We start from the raw sequence: 20,354 nt of genomic DNA on the forward strand, positions 1-20,354 counted from the left end.
CTTCTTGCAGTTGATGGAGCCATCAGAAATCCTGGGAAGAGATAACTCAAATCCACAGACACCCTTTTGGGGCATTGGGGTGCCCTCAAATTCAGGAAATGGTGAGACAGATGATGCATGGAACACTGCTGGAAGCTAGAGGGATACCGGAGAAGGTTCTCTGATACTTGTTTGGGATGTTTGATGGAAAATCAAGCACTCCCTAAGCTAGGAATTTTTTTGTGGAAATTAAAATACAGTGATTCCAACATTAACCTTTATCTCTCTATTTGAACTTTCAATTCACAGAAAAGTACCTAGAAAAAATCTGGGTCAAACATCAAGAACCACAAGTTTGGACTGTAGTGGTACAGACAGGGATAGTCTATTTCAGCTCAGCGTGCATGTATTGAGTCTGCTGTGTGCAAGACATTTACCAGGCTCTATCCCCTGTCTGTATAAATGAAGGCCATTTCTGCAGAGGAACATGCTGAAACTGCATGTTGCTTGTGCTTTTTCCAACATGGGGAGATGTTTAATCATTGCTCGCTGCATTGGATCAGGGGAGGTCTTTGGGAGCACTCTCTCCTGGGTTAAAAGATTATATAGCGAAACTTGAAGGTGAACCATCCACACAGCCATCTGCCTCCCTTGAGCAGGCAGCTCAAACATGGACTCCCAGCTTGACTTGGGAAAAAGGCAAAGCCTTCAGGGGTGAGTGAAGACCAAGCTGTAGCCTCACTGTGTGCTTTCTGGACTGCAGGGGTGCCCAAGGAGGGGCAATTCCATTCAGCGGTGGCTCTCTTTGCCATCATTGGAGCCAGTGTGTCTGCATCGGCCTCAGCACATCAGGAGAAAGGGCACATCCAAAACCAAATGCATTTCTATTTCCTTGAGAAAACCATTTGCTAGTCATTTCAGTTTACTTAAAATATTTCAGTATCATAATAACCAAGGGCGCCAGTGGACACAGGGCTACAGACAGGGTCAGAGATGTGAGCCCACAAGCCACTTGGGACAGATTAAAAAGAAATTTTTACAACTTTGAAAATATTTCATTATTATTTCCATTTGTGTGACTCCAAATCATACTGTTTTCATAACTTATCAAAAACACTTAATCATCGTTAACATTTGTGGAATGCTCTCTATGTGCCAGCCGCTATGCTGAGAATGGTATTTCACCTGCATTATGTTATTTAATTTCAATCAAAAGAAGCAAATATAACAAGGGCAAAAAAAAAAAAAAGGCTGCAGGGTCAGCCACAAATGAGCACTGTTGGCACTGTGTTAGGTAGCTAGCTGGTCCCAGAGCTAAAGGTGGCTTTGACCTTGGCTGGAGATAGGGCTATGCTGTGGTTGATGGGCCAGTACTATTAGTTAGGATCTGAGACAGCCCACGTGAGAGGATGAAAAGGCTGCATGGCCGTTCAAAGGAAAGACTGGCTTCTGAGTGAGCTGGAGGAAACAGTCCCCACCTACTTTTGCTTTATCTTCTGCAGCTGCCCTCCTGCTTCCATAACCAAGTGGAAAAAAAAAAACTTTATCCTCTAAACTACCCGAGTCCTCAAATGTATTACTGTTAATCATTCTGTGACCCTGAGAAAATCGAACATTCTGTGACTTGGTCAGCTCATCCGAGGAATGGGGATCATCACGGTACACACCACTCAGGGATGTTGCAAAGACTGAACAAGATAATGGGGGTCAAGGAAAATTCAGCATAGGGCCTGGCGCACAGCGAGTGTGCAGTAAAATGGTAGCTTTTATTTTGGACTTTTAGACCTCATCAGTTGTTCCCATTATGAGAGTTTTATCAACAGTGGAGAAACACAAACCCCACCTTCTCAGCTCATGTCATTCACATATTTGTTTTGTCTCTGTCGGCTGCTCTTAGAGCAATGATCAACAGTCTCCATTTCAATCTCAAAGGGATGAGAAGAAGCTAAAATGGTTTTAACTTGCAATTTGTTTGGAGTGACAACTACTTTTTGATGGCAAAGAATACCTTAGCAAGATAGCTCACTAAGGGGTGTTGGGAACTCTGCACCAAAGGATCTTGAGAAGAAAACTAGACACAGACCTAAACAGTGTCCTGCTCAAAGACACACAAGAGCAGCCTTATGTTTAAAAGGTGCCTTAAAAGTGGGCAAGAACAGGATACTATTATCAGGGACCTTTTGAAGGTGCTTTTCTATCACCTCAACTCTGAAACATCAAGGGTACAATTCAGCATCAAATTCACCTGTAGTTTCACTCTTACATACGGTATGCCCCCATCTGGAACCTTGCCCCTTTAAAGAAATGTTTGTTGAACCAGGTTTACTGAAGTATAAGACACAGAGGAGAGAGGTGAGAGGCCCCCTTGGGGGTGCAGCAGGCCCATTACCATCAGTCTGGTAGTTCAGTGCCACGAGCTGTATCCCATGCAGCCAGAACATGAGGGGGTTGGGGTTGGACGAGTCGATGCGGGTGGCGGCCGGATAGGTCCTGAGCAGCTGACAGGTGGTGTGCTGGATCAGTTTCTGAGAATACCTGCGACACAGACGTTTGGCGGCATTTTCATTCAGCGATGAGATATGGTAACATTTGGGAGTTCTAATGATAGCGCTGAGGGACGTGGTTGGGCTGAGGGGGGAAGAAGATTCCTCCCAGGCCTGTCGCATTCCTTCACAGGAACCTAAACCCCCCAAAAGATTAGCCTTAGATTAGTGCAGAAAACTTTAAATGTTTTAGAAAGATCAACCTGAACAACATCCCAGTAAACAACTCTAACCACGTCACTAGATCTTATTAGTGTTAGCGTTTCACTATTAAGTGTACACTATAATAGTGTGACACTATAATAGTGTTTCTTGTGAGTTAGTCCACCTCCTTGAAACAAAATGATAGCTAATGAGTTTAAAAATGGGCATAGAAACACCAATTTAAATTAAAAGCCTGAAAGTCCGTTGCCTCAGTACCGCATCTGTCCTGTGAACATATTTGCACAATACACAACAATATATGTACAAGAGTGTTCACTCTAGCATTTTTTATAGCAAAAAAAAGCAACCCCCCCAAAAACGCCAAAACCCAGGAAGCAACCCAAATGTTCTACCAGCGAGGAAGTGGTTAAATGCATGACAGTAGGCATACAACGGAATGGCACAGAGGCACTAGGTAGAATGAGGGAGACAAATGCACAGAAAATGATTTGAAAAGTTACAGCACTATAAAAGTTATACAAGTGTGTTCAGTTATATCCCATTTGGATCCTCTTAAAAAGGATCTTATTTTTCTTGAACAAAACACAATAAACTTAACAGTGGTTACCTCTGGGGAGTAGAACTGAGCCATTGAGAATGGAAAGGAATTTTAATAATACCCTATATTATTTGCATTTTTTAACTATGAGAATTTATTACTTTTATAATAAAAAGTAATTAGTAATAAAATGGATATATCTTCTGGAGTTATAATGGTGAAGAAAGCAGTTCCAATAACCACTAGAATGTTCCAAGGTGGTTCCAATATTTTCCTTTTGAGGCAAACACTGTTAGAACATCTTCAGTGAAACACTATTTTTTAGCAAGTTAAAGATGTAAATTTTAAAAATATTTATACCACACTTAGGTGATATAAACATTCAGGAAAATAAAAAAAGAATTAAAAAGTTCAAGGGACGTGCTTAAGACGCTGAAATGTCGGACGTATCCAGCATGCGAAACCAAGCAAAGATACTGTGAGAAGGTGACTTTACTTTTTCCAGATGTTTTGTTAAACGATGCTGTCTCCCCAGGGCTCATTCTGCCCGGATTGTTGCCAAAAATGGACTTCCTGCTTTTTCTTTCTTTTCCTCTGCTAGAGCCAGATGCATTTAGAGTTGACAGGCCTGTTCCCATAAAATGAAAATAAATAAGCCAAAAACTACAAGCGAGGGAACTCAACATTTTCCATCCTTGTTAATGTTTATTTTGAAGTCCTACTACTCCCTTGTAACCCAGTACAAAAGACCTACTAGCATTTTTAGCACTGTTAATAATAGTACTGCAGGAAATTAGAGCAAAGTTGTTTTTTTTTAAATCTCTGTGGGCACCTGTGACAAGAGCTACATGATTACTACAGAACCAGCATGAAGTCACACCTACCCCCACTTGATGGCGCACCAGGCAGATTTTGAAAAGGCACATACAAAGAAAGTGCTCTGGTCCACATTAATTATGAGGACCTAATTACTCAATCTGGAGAGATGAAAGAATGGTAAGTAGCCAGATTGTAGTCATATTTTCTAGGTTGAATTCCTGCCAGTATGTGAGCCTTGACTTAACATCTACCTTCTCTCTTCCTCAGTTTCCTTAGCCTCAAAATGGGTGTAATGTTAGGAACTCACAGGGTTCGTCTGAGAATTAAATGGGACATACATTTAAAAAAATATTTTATTTATGTATTTTTTTAGAGAGAAGGGAAGGGAAGGAGGAAGAGAGGAGAGAAACACTGATCCGCTGCCACTCCTACACACCCTGTCCACGGAACAAATCCAGAACCCAGGCACGGGTCCCAACCAGGAATCCAGCAAGTGACCTCTCGCTCTGCGGGATGATGCCCAACCAAATGAGCCACACCAGTCAGGGTGATGGGAAATGCATTTTATGATAGTGATGTTCATGCTTCTCTTTCTCACTCTCTGGATCCTTTGTGCCCAGCACAGTGCCTGGTACACAGCAGCGATTCCACAGATATTTGCTGAGTGAGGAAGTGAATGCACACCACACAGGCCTGGACCCAGGGCAGGAAGCATGAGTGAAAGGCACCAGTGAAGCCAGAGTTGCCTCCAAACTGTCTGACTGTCTACAATTGTACCATGAGAGAGTAATTCCTTCAGCTGGAGCAGCGTTCAGGAGGTTCGCTCTGAGATGAAAATGCACTTTCCAAAAACATCATCGAAGAAGACAGGATAAAGTAGTATGTAATAAAAGCATAAACTGTGGGGTTTAAATCCAGTTCCTGGTAGAGTGACCTCATCAAAGTTATTTAATCCCTCTGCCCAACTTCCTCCTCATCTGTAAAAGGGCTGTGGTTACGATTAAGTGAGATAATGTGTATATATACGTATTTAGTAGAGTGTCTTGTTCGGAGAAAGTACCCAGTTCATAGGAGCTGTGGGGCTTCTTATTTTTTTTTCTCTGAAGTATCCATTAGTACAAAGACGCACAAACTTGCACTAATGAGTTATTATTTATCTTAAAATTGTGTATGAATTTTGCCCTCTACACAATATCATAACAGTAGATTTACTTCTCCCAAGTAAAAACAATGAGGGGCCTGAGTGAGGCACCGTGTTCATTCTGGTGCTTTTGCACACATCCTGGCATGTGCTCACATTCCCCAGGGATGTGCGACCTTCGGTGAAGGGCCTGATTGTTCCCTCAGGGTGGGGTAAGGAAGAAAGAACAAGGGCTGGGCCACCAAGAAAGGGGAGAATCCAAAGAGGCTGCAGAAGTAACAGAAGGAGCAGCAAAGAGCCTTCATCTGCCCCATTGGCCCCTTTACCAGTAGGAACAGCAACCACCACCATTTCTAGAGAGCCAGCTATTTACAGATAGTATAACAACAACAACCCTGCAAGTTAGGATTATTATGTCTCTTTTAGGGACAAGGGATCCAAAGTGCAGGAAAGTTAACTTAGTCAAGGCTGTTGAGGAGGTGAGTCCTACCGTTGAAGTGGGGCTTTCACACTGACTTCAAATGCCTTTGGGAATAAGGGCTCTTTATTTCCTTGGTGCTTGAGAAGAAAAGACAAAGCCCAGAATGGTTTGGGTACAGTGTCAGCTGAATTTATAAAGAAAAGAGATGCGGTGAGTGGGACTCTAGGATGAAGTGGCCTCGCTTGTTCCTGTGATTAAGGACACACAGGCCACGAGGCTCTTGTGACAGAAAAAGGATTTTTCCTCATCATAAGAACAATTTCACCAGCTGTGACTATGGTCATGTTGTAGTTACATGAGAGGAAGTCATGATCCGTGAAACTAAACTTAAGTGGCGAGGTTACTGCATTTCTTTGAAATCTTTGCTTGTTATTCATCCATTCACACATCCTCTTCAACAGCATTTGCTGGCAGATGAGCAGCAGCAGCTGACAAGAATTCCCAACAGTTGCCCTGGCCTGGTGGCTCAGTTGGTTGGAGCATCGTCCCGTACACCAAAAGGTTGCGGGTTTGATCTTTGGTCAGGGCACATACCTAGGATGTGGGTTCGATTCCTGGTTGGGGCACATACAGGAGGCAACGGACTGATGTTTCTCTCTCATATCGGTGTTTCTTTCTCTCTCCCTTCCACTCTCTCTAAAATCAATAAACATATCCTTGGGTGAGGATTAAAAAAATACACATAAAATTTCTTCCGGTGTGTAAAAAGAACACTATTACCTAATTTGTAAATAGTCCAATACCTTTGCCCCACTTTCAGGGTAGAGTGTGAGAACTGGTGCTGAAGTTGAACCTCTGGAAGCCAGGATCTCCTTTCAGACCATATTGAAAATAATGAGGGTAGGTATTTTAACTCCCTCTGCAGGCCAGGTTTCTATACCCTGTTTACCAACATTTATACAACCCCCCAATTCCAGAGGCTTTTCTGTCTCCAGAGACCTTGTGCAAGGGAATCCTTTTGGTTAGTATAAGGAGATGAAGTTTTCTGACCTCCACATATTTGTGGATTTTCACGCTGTGCCCTCCGCTTCCTGCTGCCCCCTTTGTGGGCACACAGCTGGGGCAGCTCGCTGACAACACACCCTAACAAGAGAGGCGAGCTAGTGCAATGGAGGTGGATAGGCTTTACAATTGTGGTCCTGTCATTTATTAGCTGAAATGAAGCTTTTGGGGGAAGCAGTTTACCAGCACTGTACTTCTAGAAATGGCCAATTGGAAAAGCCTTTTCTCCCACTGAAACAACCCCGCTCTTGGTCCTTGTGGTTTGGGTGTAGTCTTGCTACTCAGCTGAGGGAAGGGGCATGTGACTGGGCCTTAGAATGTCAGAACACTGTCTGCCCTTGGCCACAGGGATTGGTTCAGGGATGGAAGAAGGACTAATGAAAAACAATCAAACTGCTGCTGAAAGTTCTGGAAGAGATTCTTACACTGAAGCTGAATATGGAAACATGTAGTGTGAGCTTGTAGCAGCTGCCTGACAACCACAAAGAGAACAGGGCCAACGGAGGGGAGACAGTGACAAATGCATGAGAGACAGCCCTGGATCATGCTGTGCCTGAAACTGGTATCCCTTCACTTTTCTTTCTTTTAAAAAATTTTTATTTTATTTACTTAATTTTTTTTTTTTCAGAGAGAGGGGAAGAGAAGGATAAAGAGAGAGTGAGAAACACCGATTGGCCACCCCTCAAAGATGCCCAGACTGGGGACCTAACCTGCAACCCAGGGATGCGCCATGACCAGGAATCAAACTGGTGACCTTTTGTTTTGAGGATGACACCCAACCCACTGAACCGTACTGCTCAAAGCTCCCTTCACTTTCTTCATTTTTCAATTCATAAGCCAATAAACTTCTCTTTGCTTAAGTCAATTTCTGCCACTTTTTAAACAAAAGAGTCTTAACAGATCCACTCTGAAATATAGGGCCAATTACTTTCTCTCAGACTTGTTGTATTTAAAAACGAGGAAATCTACTACCTCATAGACTTATTAGGAAGGCAATAAGATGATGTATGTAAAATACTGACACAAATCCTGGTACTTAAATGCTTAATAAAATATAGCTGCTAGATGTTATGAATATTATCATTATCAAATATTAGATAAACTAAAAAGACATAATATAATCTGGAAAGTAAACATTTTATGGTATTTTACTCATGAGCATCACAGCAAATAACAATAGTAACAAATATTTATGAGGTATTATAACAATGAATTCTGCAACACAATTTAGCTATTTTGAGAGTATTCACAATGTGCAATTAAATAAATAGTATATTATTATCTTTTGATACCTTTAAAGGTTTTAGATGATTTTCCTTCTTCTTACCTGGAAATTTTACTGCTTGACAATAGATGACAAGGTCAGAAAGCTCGGGTGCAATCTGTCTGCTTTCCTTTTTATTCTGAGGAAGATGAAATTCTTCTCCCAGCTCCATGTCATATACCTGTCAAAGGAAAAATAATGTCAGTTGACATGGGAGGCATATGCCACCCACGAGCACTTTCTCTGTTCCTTTCTCATGTCACCAGTGTGTTTCACCTTCTCTATATTTACCCTTGTGTCCTAACACCTTCCCTAGAGTAAAAACTTTCTTTTTAAAAAAGACTTTATTTATTTATTTTTAGACAGAGAGGAAAGGAGGGAGAGAGGGAGAGAAACATCAGTGTGTGGTTGCCTCTCAGCTTCTCACCCCCACTGGGGACCTTGGCCAGCAATCCAGGCATGTGTCCTGACTGGGAATCAAACTGGTGACTCTTTGGTTCACAGGCCAGTGCTCAATCCACTGAGCCACACCAGCCAAGGCAGAGTACAAACTTTCTGAGAGTAAGAAATGAGTGTAATTCATGGGATATAGTTCAGTGCTGTAAATGTGGAATAGTCCATGTATATTTGTTGAATGAATAGGTAATTGAGCTTGCTTCTTCTATAGCTCACATTTTTGACATATTATATTATTCTGTTCTCCAACAATGTCAGGGCCGGTATTTTGTAGACTGGCTCACAGCCTACATACTGGGAGGCCCCTGAGGGTAGGATGTGGGTATCTCATGTATCCTTCCATCTCAGTGTTAGTCCTCTATTAACACTTCATGGTCTATCCCCGTAAATCTTCTTGGTCATCCCAACCATCTTTAAAGCTCCTAGCAATTCCTTGAAGGTACCAGGCTGTTCTTTAGGCCTGCATGACCTGTTTTTATCTGCTACAAGCACTGTTTACAGGTTGGTCTCCATCACCAAACAACCTCCTGTGCCACCTCAGTGTTGGCCACACAGTACACCTTCAGAAGGTACTGGTTGGATAAGTCAATGACTAACCTTCTACAAATGGCAGGTGGGTGCCCCATAGCATCACCATGTGGGCTTTGGCATCTAAGGGAAAGCAAGGGGAAAGGTGAAGGGAAGGGATAGGGAGGGAGTGAAATCCCACCTGAAACCAACACATGCAATTTCACAGAAACCATTCACCCACCTTTCCTTTGCTGCAAGCAGAGTTATCTGCTTTCTTTATCCTCTTGGGGATTTCTTCACTATACTCAAACTGAAGCTTGTCGTTACATGATTTATTTTCAGGTCTGTCTTCTAGAATGTTGTCTGAAAATGAGTTGGAAGGTTTCAGCAGACAAGAACCAAATGTTTCACTTAAGGGCTATGTCTACGTCATTGCAAACATATCCAGATACTCGTGCTTGCCCATAAGGCCGAGGCTGCCTACATGTTACCAAAATGGTGGCTTGAAGCATCATTTTTCACTTTGTTAAACAATGTGTCATATAGACATAATCTAAATGAGAAGGCTCATTTTCATGTAGATGAAGTACGCAAAGATTATGGAGGATAATCTGTGTCAAGAAGCTCTCGGCACACCAGTTTGGGAAGGATTTAGTGGTTGAAGCACTTCCAGATGGCGCACACAATATTTACTCACTCTCACTTTAAAATGAAGCTGTTAGCTTCTTTTACCTCTAGAAATGTCAAAAGCAGAAGAAAAAAGGACACTGTCATTTGCAATGCACTTTTCATAATTATATTTCATTGGAAAGTAAAGTTTTCACAATTTTAAAAATCAATTTATTAAGTGAGAATCTTAGGGATAGGAATTAATCTAAAATATGAGATAATTTCATACTTTGCTCTTGCTTTCAATTTCTACTCAAAATGACTTTATATTCTCTTAAAATGAAAAACAAGAAAGCAGATTTCTCACCTCGGATTTACTATCTCATCAGACCACAAATGCTTAGACCAAAATATCCTTAGACCAAATCAGAGCCATGCAGGCTGCCAAGACGTCTGTGAGCTCAATTATTCTACTACATTGTCATTTACCCGAGTGCCACAGCTTCATGCTAATCAGGCCTAAGAAACTGGAAACTGATGCTGACGCTCATGCAGTGAAAACGCTCAGTTCAAATGGCTTTACCTTCCTGATAGTTAGGAGCAGGAGAAGCAGTAAGGACATCTGCTACAGAGAAACAGAGTCAGGAAGGGAAGAAAAGTAAGAAAAGTTAAGACAAAAGAGCCAGATAAATTAAACTAAGGTAGGAAGCAAAGCATAAATAACAACAGCATAGGTGATGGGATCAATGAAACAAGGAATCTTCCATCAATTCAATATTTTGACCGTTAAGGATGCAACAGCTAACAATAAAAGAAGTGCACATGCTGTTAATGTTGATCATGCCTCCACACTCACATTTTATATTAATACTCCCAATAATACATTATGTCAAATGGATATAAGTTGATTAATTTGTTAGAGTCATGTAGTTATTATCGAAGAATAGCTCTATATTAAGTTGCCAATTCAAATCTGTACTCTGGTACATGTTCAAAGCTAGTCAGGATAAATGGCAAGATCGGGAAAATTAATCTATATTTATTTAATGAAATTTACTTAAATAAATAGTCATTTAGAACACACTGCCTAAAAGTCAGAGTAGCGGTTCCTGAAATACATGAGCCTCATTTGGAACTTCCTTTGTATTTTCTGGAAGTAGTTTTGGAATCATTACATCTTTATAGCCAAAAAAAGGCTACAGATGAATTCGTTTTATAGATGTGAAAATTGAAGACCAGGGCAGCTGTCACAGAAGTAAACTGGGCCACCCAGATTCTAAAGATGGGTTCCCAGCCTGGGCTGCTTCGAAGCACCAGAGAAGGCCTGTGAACACTCCTTGTGATTTTATGTAGAAATTTGAGAGCATGTTTATTTCTTTGAGGCGACTGGCCACAGCCCCCATCTCATCCTCAACTGCACCCAGCATTATAAGAAGCTTAGAAACCTCTGAGGTCCCCTTATGAAGCTGGGAATGGTCCTACCCACAGCAGGCAGGTTTCTATTTCCTTCTCATCTCAGCTGGACAAAGTGAAGGTGGTACAGGGAAGTAGAAATGAGCGAGGCAACATGTACCACAGCCAAAAATACGAGACTGACAGGGTACTTAACAGTAGCAGAAAGAAACCTGAATAGGACAAGCTTAAACAAGTCATGACATAATGATAAGGCCAGCGTGAGAACCAGGCAGTGAGAGGAATCTACTAACGAAATGGAAAATACTCGTGTGGCTGCAGTGGATTTAAGTGTTGTACATCCTAGACGGTAGTGCTGGAAGGAGGGAGAACATCAGTCAACGTGTAACAGAACCATCTCATGACACATCTGAGGCCTGAGGCCTAAAGTGGTAAAGGGACAATGCCCAAGTCTCCTGTCCCCTGGGGCGGAACCCGGTGGGGCCCTCTCTCTCTGCACACCTCATCACAGCACAGGTAGGTCTCAAAGGAACACTAAAGTATATAGAAATATGGTGGGGTAGGGTTGAAATTTTACTGAAAATACAGGCATACCTCTCATTTTACTGTGTCTTACTAATATTGCATTTCCCCCCCCACAAACTGCATTTTTTTACAAGATCCTCCACCAGCAAAAAGATTATGACTTGCTTTATTGTGGTGGTCTGGAACCCAGCCTGCACTGTCTCTGATGTGTGTCTGTAAACCAGAAAGATCCTTCTCCTACCTGTTCACTTTGTTATTTGTATATCAAAACACCTATAATAATAATAATAATAATAATAATAATAATAATATTAGTAATTAAGAAAATCCATCTTCTTCCTCATTACAAAAGTACAGAAAATACACAGGATGGTTTTATGGTAGTGAATTTACCTTCCAGTGCACTAACTTCTTACAAAAGCAAATGACATCTAGATTGGTTGATATCTTAAATGTGGTTTTCACTTCTTATATGAATAAATTTGTTCTTTTATAGGAAAACATCACCATGACTGTCATAGGAACCCATGGGGAAAGATAAGTCAACATAAAAATATTCATATTCCCACAGCTTTTCAGGAAAAAATACAAGAATTACATTGACGCTTTTTCATTTTTTACTCCTCTTTTGACCTCCCCATTAGAGAATAAGTCCCTTGTATTATCTGATGGGATTTCAGGTCAAATAAATTGGTTTTTAGTTGATGACATGAAGCAATCAACTATTATTAAGGTCAAACATTAAAGGGACACAGCAATTCCACTTCTGAATATCTATCTGAAGAAAACAAAAACAATAATTTGAAAATTATATGCATCTCTATGTTCATTGTTGCATTATTCACAATAGCCAAGACATAAAAGCAACCTAAATGCCCATGGATACATGAATGGGTAAAAAAGACATGAGATACACACACACACACAGACACATACACACACACAATGAAATATTACTCAGTCATAAAAAAAAGAATGAAATCTTTTTTTAATATATATTTTTTAATTTTATTGATTATGCCATTACATTTGTTCTATTCCCCCCTTCATTCCCCTCCTCTCTGCACACCCCTCCCCCACCATCCCCCCTTTAGTTCATGAACACGTGTCTCAAGTTCTTTAGATTCTATATTTCCCCTACTATTCTTACCCTCCCCCCTATTTTCCATCTACTGTCTATGCTCCTTATTTTCTGTACCTTCTCCCCCCTTCTCCCACTCCCCTGTTTCTAACCCTCCACATGATCTTCATTTCTATGGTTTACTCCTGATCTAGCTGTCCTCTTAATTTGCTTTTGTTTTAGGTGTGGTTCTTAGTAACTGTGAGTTTGCTGTCCTTTCACTGTTCATCTTTTTTATCTTCTTTTTCTTAGGTAAGTCCCTTTAACATTTCATATAATAAGGGCTTGGTGATGATGAACTCCTTGAATTTGATCTTATCTGAGAAGCACTTTATCTGCCCTTCCATTCTAAATGAAAGCTTTGCTGGATAGAGCAATCTTGTTTGTAGGTCTTTGGATTTCATGACTTGGAATACTTCTTTCCAGTCCTTCTTGCCTGTAAGGTCTCTTTTGAGAAATCAGCTGACAGTCTGATGGGAACTCCTTTGTAGGTGACTGTCCCCTTATCTCTTGCTGCTTCTAGAATTCTCTCCTTCATTTTAATCTTGGCTAATGTAATTATGATGTGCCTTGGTGTGTTCCTTCTTGGGTCCAAGTTCTTTGGGACTCTCTGAGCTTCCTGGATTTCCTGGAAGTTTATTGCCTTTGCCAGAATGGGGAAGTTCTCTTTTATTATTTGTTCAAATAAGTTTTCCACTGGTGACTGTTCCTCTTCCTCTTCTGGTACTCCTATAATTCGGATGTTGGAGCATTTAAAGATGTCCTGGAGGTTCCTAAGCCTCTCCTCATTTTTTTGAACTCTTGTTTCTTCATATTTTTCTGTTTGGTCATTTTTTCCTTCCTTCTGGTCTGCTCCCTTGAGCTGAGTCCCAGTTTCCTTTCCATCACGATTGCTTTCCTGTGCATTTCTCTTCATTTCAATTAGTTTAGCCTTCATGTGTTCCTCTAATTTGTGACTAAAATCAACCAGTTCTGTGAGCATCCTGATGACCAATGTTTTGAACTGTGCATCTGAAATTTGGCTATTTCTTCATTGCTTAGATTTATCGGCTCTGGGGCTCTGAGTTGTTCTTGAGCCATGTTTTGATCTGTTTGTGCCTGTTACATATGAGGAGAGGCACCTTAGATGTTCACCAGGGCGGGGCCACCCAGGTCGCTGGTTTGTGACGCTGTATGTGGGGGTGGGGTCAGAGAGGGAGCAATGGTGGTCCTCTCCGCTCGCCCCAGCCTGTTTATCTGAGCGCAAATGTGCGAGCCCGGTGCCCTGCTCTGGGGCCTGCGTGGTCTGTCTCAACGCACGTCTCTTCACTGGTTTGTCTGTGCGCAAATGCGAGACCTCAAACAGCCAGCCACACTGAGCCTTCTCTGGGTCTGCCCACAGCTACCCCACACCTTGCCCTTGGCTGCCTGAGCGCCACCCAGGTCAGGGGATCTTTTTTGCCTGGCCCGACCCACTCTGCTGCTAGCTTCGGACTCCATATTGTTCGATTTTCTGTGGTTTGATTGCGTTTATTATTGTTAAAACTTTGTTGTTTTTAGATTTGGTTGTGCGAGGAAGCAAAGTGTTTCCACCTACACCTCCATCTTGGCGGAAGGCCAAAAAGAATGAAATCTTGCCATCGGCAACAACAAGGATGGAACTAGAAAGTAATATGCTAAGTGAAATAAGTAAGACAGAGAAAGACAAAGACCATGTGAAATCTAAAAAAAAAGAAAAAAGAAACAAAACAAAACAGAAACAGACTCACTGATACAGAGAACAAACTGATGGTTGCCAGAAGGGAAGGGCATGGGGGACGAGTGAAAGGGGGAAAAGGGAGAAAAGGAGGCACAGACCTCCAGGTATTTTTTAAAAAGCCACAGGGATGTAATGCACGGCACAGAAAAAAATAGTATTATCCTAGTAACACTGTATGGTTACAGATGGTTACTGGACTTACTGTGGTGATCATATTGTAAGGAATATAAATGTTGAGTCACTGTGTTGCTTACCTGAAACTAACATAATATTGTATATTAACTATACTTTACTTTAAAAAAATGGACAGACTAGTATTGTATTTGGGGGGTGGGGCACAAAGAGCCTGTATGTAACTGCTGGCCATGATGGAAGTTCATGAACCAAACATGGCGAGGAGACAGTTCTGCTGGGTGAGACACAGACATTTGGAGGGCAGCTTGGCTGTCTTAACATCAGTGGTAAATAGTTGCTGGTCTGTGCAAATCTGCATATTTGCAAAACAATTATCCTACTTATAAGTAACATATTCTACATATATCATGTTTATGTAAATAGGAACTTTGGCATATTTTCCTTACTACAATTTGTCTTCCAGAAGTTGCCAAAATAAAAGTCTACCATCAGCAATGGTACCTGAGAAAACATTTTGCAATCTATAACAAATGACACTCATTTAGTGTAAACAAAACACACTTGAAATTTAATTCCCATGTAAGAAGAGTCCTTTATCTGTAATCTCTAGATAACATCATTTATGTGACTTTTTTGTATTGCACCATTAGTCATCACCCATGTTTTCTCCCTTCAACGGGGCCAGAAGAAAACGTCTCGTTGGCTTAGTAATGTGGGATAGGGAAAAGATGCTTCTTTCTTTTTCATACTCCTAGGAAGCAGGAGTGAAAAGAAGGAGTAGAGTACAGAAACGTGATGCTGCCCCCTGCAGGTGGTGCAGGAGACAACAAAGATCCAGTTCCTGGATCTTTGCAGGTATTTTTAAAATACCTACAAAGTATTTTGTAGGATCTTTAAAATACTGTAGGTATTTCAAAAATCTACAGTTCCTGCCAAAAGCATCCGTCAGTCCAGAACCTGAAAGGTGAGAATGGGGCTTCTCTATGCGGTGAAACCCCATCCTCACCTCTTCCTCTAGAAATCCATTTAGGAATGACATTCCCCTTTCTTGCTTCCCACACCTTCCTCTTCTTTCCTTGAGTGGTAGGTGTAGTAGCTAACTTGGTCCTCTTCACTAAGTGATGGGATTCAGACTCTTGGACACTATATTACAACAGCCTGTATTGTTGGTCTATGGAACGCTAGGCTTATTTTGGAAAAAAAGACACCCCCCCCAAAAAAAAAAAAACCAACAGAAAATCATCCAGGCATGTCCCTTCACACAGCACAGGGTTTGTTTCTCTTACCATCAGAGAGGGATTCATAATCATAATCATACTCGTCCTCTTCATCTTCCTCCTCCTCGTTATTAGCAGGTGGGGGGTTGGCATTCCCACCATTATAGGCCTGAGCTTGCATGGATGCTAACTGATGAGCCTGAAAGATATCAATAATTATCAAGAGTGCAGATGGTGAGCTAGTGAACCTTAACTTACAGCTTTCAAAACGACTATCTCATGCTTATATCAGGCAGTTAAAGTGGCTTATCCTATTTTGATTCACTGGGGAAAGGAAAAAAATCTAAATTTTCTTGAAGTACAAGGTTAATCATTGGGTGAATGTTAACATCTCTGTAAGACGAATCCTGAAGCTTTTAGGGAAAACCACGATAAATCGTGGCTCCCTGAGGCAAACCCTCCAGGAGAAACTTTGGTGCTTCAGAGAATCACCATCAATCCCAAATGATGAAGTGAACCAGCCCATCAATTTTGGGAAAGTAAATGTCTGCTAAGAGGACATTTTTTTCTTCTTAAAATAATATCAAAGACCTTTGACCTTAAGAAAAATGTTAGAATCTCTATGGGTAGAGAGACCAAAAGAATTATTGTTGGTTTAAATAAAGTTTTTTCAATATGCTTTATCTAAACCATCAATCAGATTAACAAAATAGGCTTAGAAACTTTCCAAAAACTTATGTTCTGTGAGGGAGTTCATGTGCCTCTATACTTGACTAGAATTACTGTGAGGGGATATTATAGGACACAAGAATAAATATAGTTCTGGACAACTAGCATAAGAAAATAATTTGAAATACAGGAAAATTTATATGTGTGTATATAATTTTTATACATGTAAATATATACAAGTGTGCATTTACAAAAATATTTATAAGAGTGGGCAAAAATAGGTTTACAGTTACATTGTGACATTCTTTTGAGTTAATGAAGCTACTGTAATAATCATAACCTGCATGTCTTTTTCCATATGAACAACTTACACCTACTTTTGCCCATCCCTGTACATTTCTATGTCCTTTGCTCAATATCTGTATGTCTTTCATAATGATATAAGTACATGCACAAAAGGCTAAATATTAGATGTAAATACAGCAGGATTCTTGACCTGTTTTTGTGGCACAGGCCCCTATGGCAGTCTGGTAAGGTAGGATCTCTTCTCAGAATGACATTTAAATGCATAAAACCAAATATATAAGATTACAAAGGAAAAAAAGAATGTTGAGTAACAGTTATCAAATACTGATAAAACAAAACTGTACAACAGGAATGTGTGTTTCTTTATCAACACAATAAAACCATATATAATGGTAGGCCAAGTAACATTTTTGAAATAGTGATGAGTATACATAATTCTTGGAGATATTAGCAACAATTGGGATATAATATGAAAAACCTGCTATTTCTGTTGGTAACAAAGACACAGGCACTGCCAACATCACTGTGGTTTCTTCCCTATATTTATAATATAAGAAAATGTTAAATTTCAACCACAGGTTAATAAAAATAAAGATGTACGTTTCTTTTTTAATAGAAGCTCAATGAACCCCTGAGTTTTATTTCTGGATATTACCAAGGTTAAAAATTCTTTTAATACAGATTGTTTGGGGCTTTGGACTTATACATATTTTAAAATAATTCTCTATTCCCTAAACTTCTTGAATTGTGGTCATATTACCTTTATCATAAAAATGTATACATAAGGAAGATACTGTTTAGGCTGTGTTTATATCTATATCCACTCTGCATAACTGAATATTGTCTAGGCAGCAATTTCTCAAAGTGGGTTTGAGGAACACTGGCTGTTATGTAAAAACTGACAATTAACAGTAACCACAAAACACATGGAAGTTTGGAAACAGCAGCTTAAACAAACCAGAACACATTCCTGCTACGGAGCTTCACATGCCTTTTACTTTTACTTAATATGCTGAAGGGCATCATGATTCGTCAAAGATTTTGCGTACAGCACTTCCCATGCTTATTTAAGCAGGGAATTTAAAAATTTTTTCAGAGTGTCTCATGGGATTAGTGTTCTTCAAAGCTTCAGGGGATGTTTTCGAGGCACAAGTGAGATACAAATGCAAGTGTATTTGTCACGGATGAAAGAAGGGCCTCTGTGCAGCAAGCATTCAAGGTAGAGCCAATTGGAATGATGATGCAAGGAGCCTGGTTGGCCCACTGGTGGAAGAATGTGAGAACTATACACTTGGAGAGATGCCACACAAAAACTCAGTGACTAGCAAATGTCAGAAGGTGAGTGCCAAGGTCCTTAGATGCCCTCATACTTCCACCAGTGCAAGAAGTATGGGAGAGGTGCCCAAATGGACAGCCAGGAGTGGACATCCCTATTCTCTGCCATGCCCTACTTATTCTGAGGCAGAACAACAGGACCCTAGCCCTTGAATGAAAGCAATTCAGAGACAGGTCAGGGGTTAGAGTGAGGGGCAGATGAGGAGATGGGTCTTTGCAGGAGCCATGTATTACTCTGCTCTGTTCCCTCAGAGCCTAACATAGTGCCTACCATCTAGTGTGAACTAGTGGGTTGGAGTTCAGGTGGCCAGGGTCAGGCAGAATCTAGGAGATCTGGTGAGGAGTGGATAGGGAGGCTTAGTAAGAGCCTTAGCAAGGGCTTGAGGCAGAGGGAGGGATTCAAAGATGCCCCTCTGAATCAGTCTATCCTTGCTGAGGGTAAGTTCCTTGTATGGAAATGGCCCAGGCCTTCTGACTTAGAGGCTGGGTCTGAGCACACTGGAGCTCTAGACATTCATTCGGCCAACGTGGTGTGAGTAGACTACCAGGTACACACCCACAACCTGCCAGGTAACTGGAAGACCTCACTGGTATGACTGCCAACACTCCCTGGGAAATCAGGTTGGAAGTGGTCTTAAAAAACTGGAAATGGGATTACTTTGTTCCATTTTTCCAAAAGGAGGAAGAGGTAAATTGTAGAAATTATATAGCAGGAAAGCACCAAGTTACCTGACAAAATTTCAGACGGGATTACTAATTAGTTGGTTATGAGAACACAGAAAATGAAGAGGTGGTTAAGAAGAGTTAGTGTGGTTTTACTGACAAACCTCCCACACACTAACCTCTGTTTTTTTGGGATAATGTAACTCCCTTTGTTGGAAATAATAGATAAGCAATGTTTCCAAACTTCCAGGATGATAAGAATTATTTTTAAATAAACAGATTATCAAGACTTCCTTGAAAATTCTGACCTCACTGGGCAGATTCCAGACCTAAACATCTCTGTTTTTAAAAAATCATTCTGGTGATTCTCATCAATGTATTCTGACTTCTGAGTTGTGTTTGAAAAGGCCTTCCCTCAGGACCTGAATCTGAATCTTGGCTCTGCTACTAGGCGCTGGGTGGCTTTGAGAAAGTCACATAAATGTCTAGGCAAGCCTCAGTTTTCTATTCTATAAAGGGGTTGAAGGGACTCTGGAGACATGTGGGCTGCAGGAGATGGGAGCACCAGCCAGGACAGATAAGCACTAAACTTTGGTGATGTTCTGTGAGAAGGGCCACAGAGCTCTCTACTTGGCAGCCTGGCTTAAGGGCAACCTGGGATGAAGGCACAATTTGGAAAAAAAAATGCCAATAAATAAATCGATGATAGATGTCAAAATTCACAAAGAACTCTGCATGCTGCAATAACATACCAACATCGAGAAGAATGAATTTAACAGAGATAAATGGGAGGCTCCTGCACACGAAAGGTTAAAATTAACCGTGAACCTGGAAAATGGGGAGACTAGGCATACGAACACTTTCTGTAAAAATAATTGAACTCTTTCTGTTTTTCACAAACTCAATGGGAGCCTAGTGCACATTAAAGATTTTGTATTTTTATTCTTTGAGGTGTTCTCACATTTTATTTTATTTTTTAAATATATCATTAAAGAATTTTTAAAGTGAGAGTAGTTCTAGGCTGCATTAATAGAGGTATAAAGTTCAAAGTAAGAGAAGTAACACTTTCACTGTCCTCATGCTGTCAGACTTAGCTCTGAAAATCACATTTTAAGATTGGCAAATTCAAGAATACCCACAAAATTAAGACTATCCAAAACATTCTTAATGTAAAGGGAAGAATCTTAGCAGCCATATCCTGTGAGGGACAGTTGACACAACCAGAATGTTTAGCTTGGAGGAGAGAGAGCTGGTGGGGAGACACATGCTAGCTTTCTAGAAATGCAATTAGTCTGTGCAGCTGCAGAGGGAAGAAGCACTGCCAACGAGTAGGAGGAACAGGAAGAAAGATTTGGGCTCAACATAAAGGAGGCTCCTGAAACAACATGACCTATTCATTAGCGGAGTGGAGGCTGCAGAATAACTGCAAGTGACTGTGTGCAGGATGGGAAAGGCAACAGCCCCAAGAACCTTCAAACACATCTCGACAACCACAGAGGTATGCACAGGGCAGCTGTAGTTGCTGGGTAAAGAAAACAGCACAGAGGAACAGTGTTGTAGAGGAAAAAGCTCCCCGTCTGGGCAGTGAATAAGTGATGTAGCGTTTGAGGAGGGCCAGACATTAGAGAACACAGGCTAATATTGTACAGCTGACCCTTGAACAACACAGGGGTTACGGGTGCTGACTTCCCGTACAGCTAAAATCTAGTATAATTTCTGACGTTGC

General features: G+C 40.9%; 1 protein-coding gene across 3 annotated transcripts in view; it reads right to left on the minus strand.

Moving 5' to 3' along the window:
- The window catches only part of PLCE1 (phospholipase C epsilon 1), a 353,887-nt gene that overhangs the window by 34,765 nt on the left and 298,768 nt on the right, over window positions 1-20,354 (minus strand). For 2 of the 3 annotated variants that reach the window (XM_037143005.2, XM_037143003.2), the window contains exons 20-24: window positions 15,725-15,854; window positions 9,140-9,261; window positions 7,996-8,113; window positions 3,722-3,853; window positions 2,369-2,659 (exon numbers count right to left, since the gene is read on the minus strand). In XM_037143005.2, coding sequence (XP_036998900.2) covers window positions 2,369-2,659; window positions 3,722-3,853; window positions 7,996-8,113; window positions 9,140-9,261; window positions 15,725-15,854 — 793 coding nt within the window. The remainder of the gene's footprint in view (window positions 1-2,368; window positions 2,660-3,721; window positions 3,854-7,995; window positions 8,114-9,139; window positions 9,262-15,724; window positions 15,855-20,354) is intronic. The other variant, XM_037143006.2, reaches the window with a different exon arrangement.

The sequence above is a fragment of the Artibeus jamaicensis genome, unplaced genomic scaffold, assembly GCF_021234435.1.
Source record: "Artibeus jamaicensis isolate MK-2021 breed Jamaican fruit bat unplaced genomic scaffold, CSHL_Jam_final contig_332, whole genome shotgun sequence".
In the NCBI taxonomy this organism is placed as follows: Eukaryota; Metazoa; Chordata; class Mammalia; order Chiroptera; family Phyllostomidae; genus Artibeus; species Artibeus jamaicensis.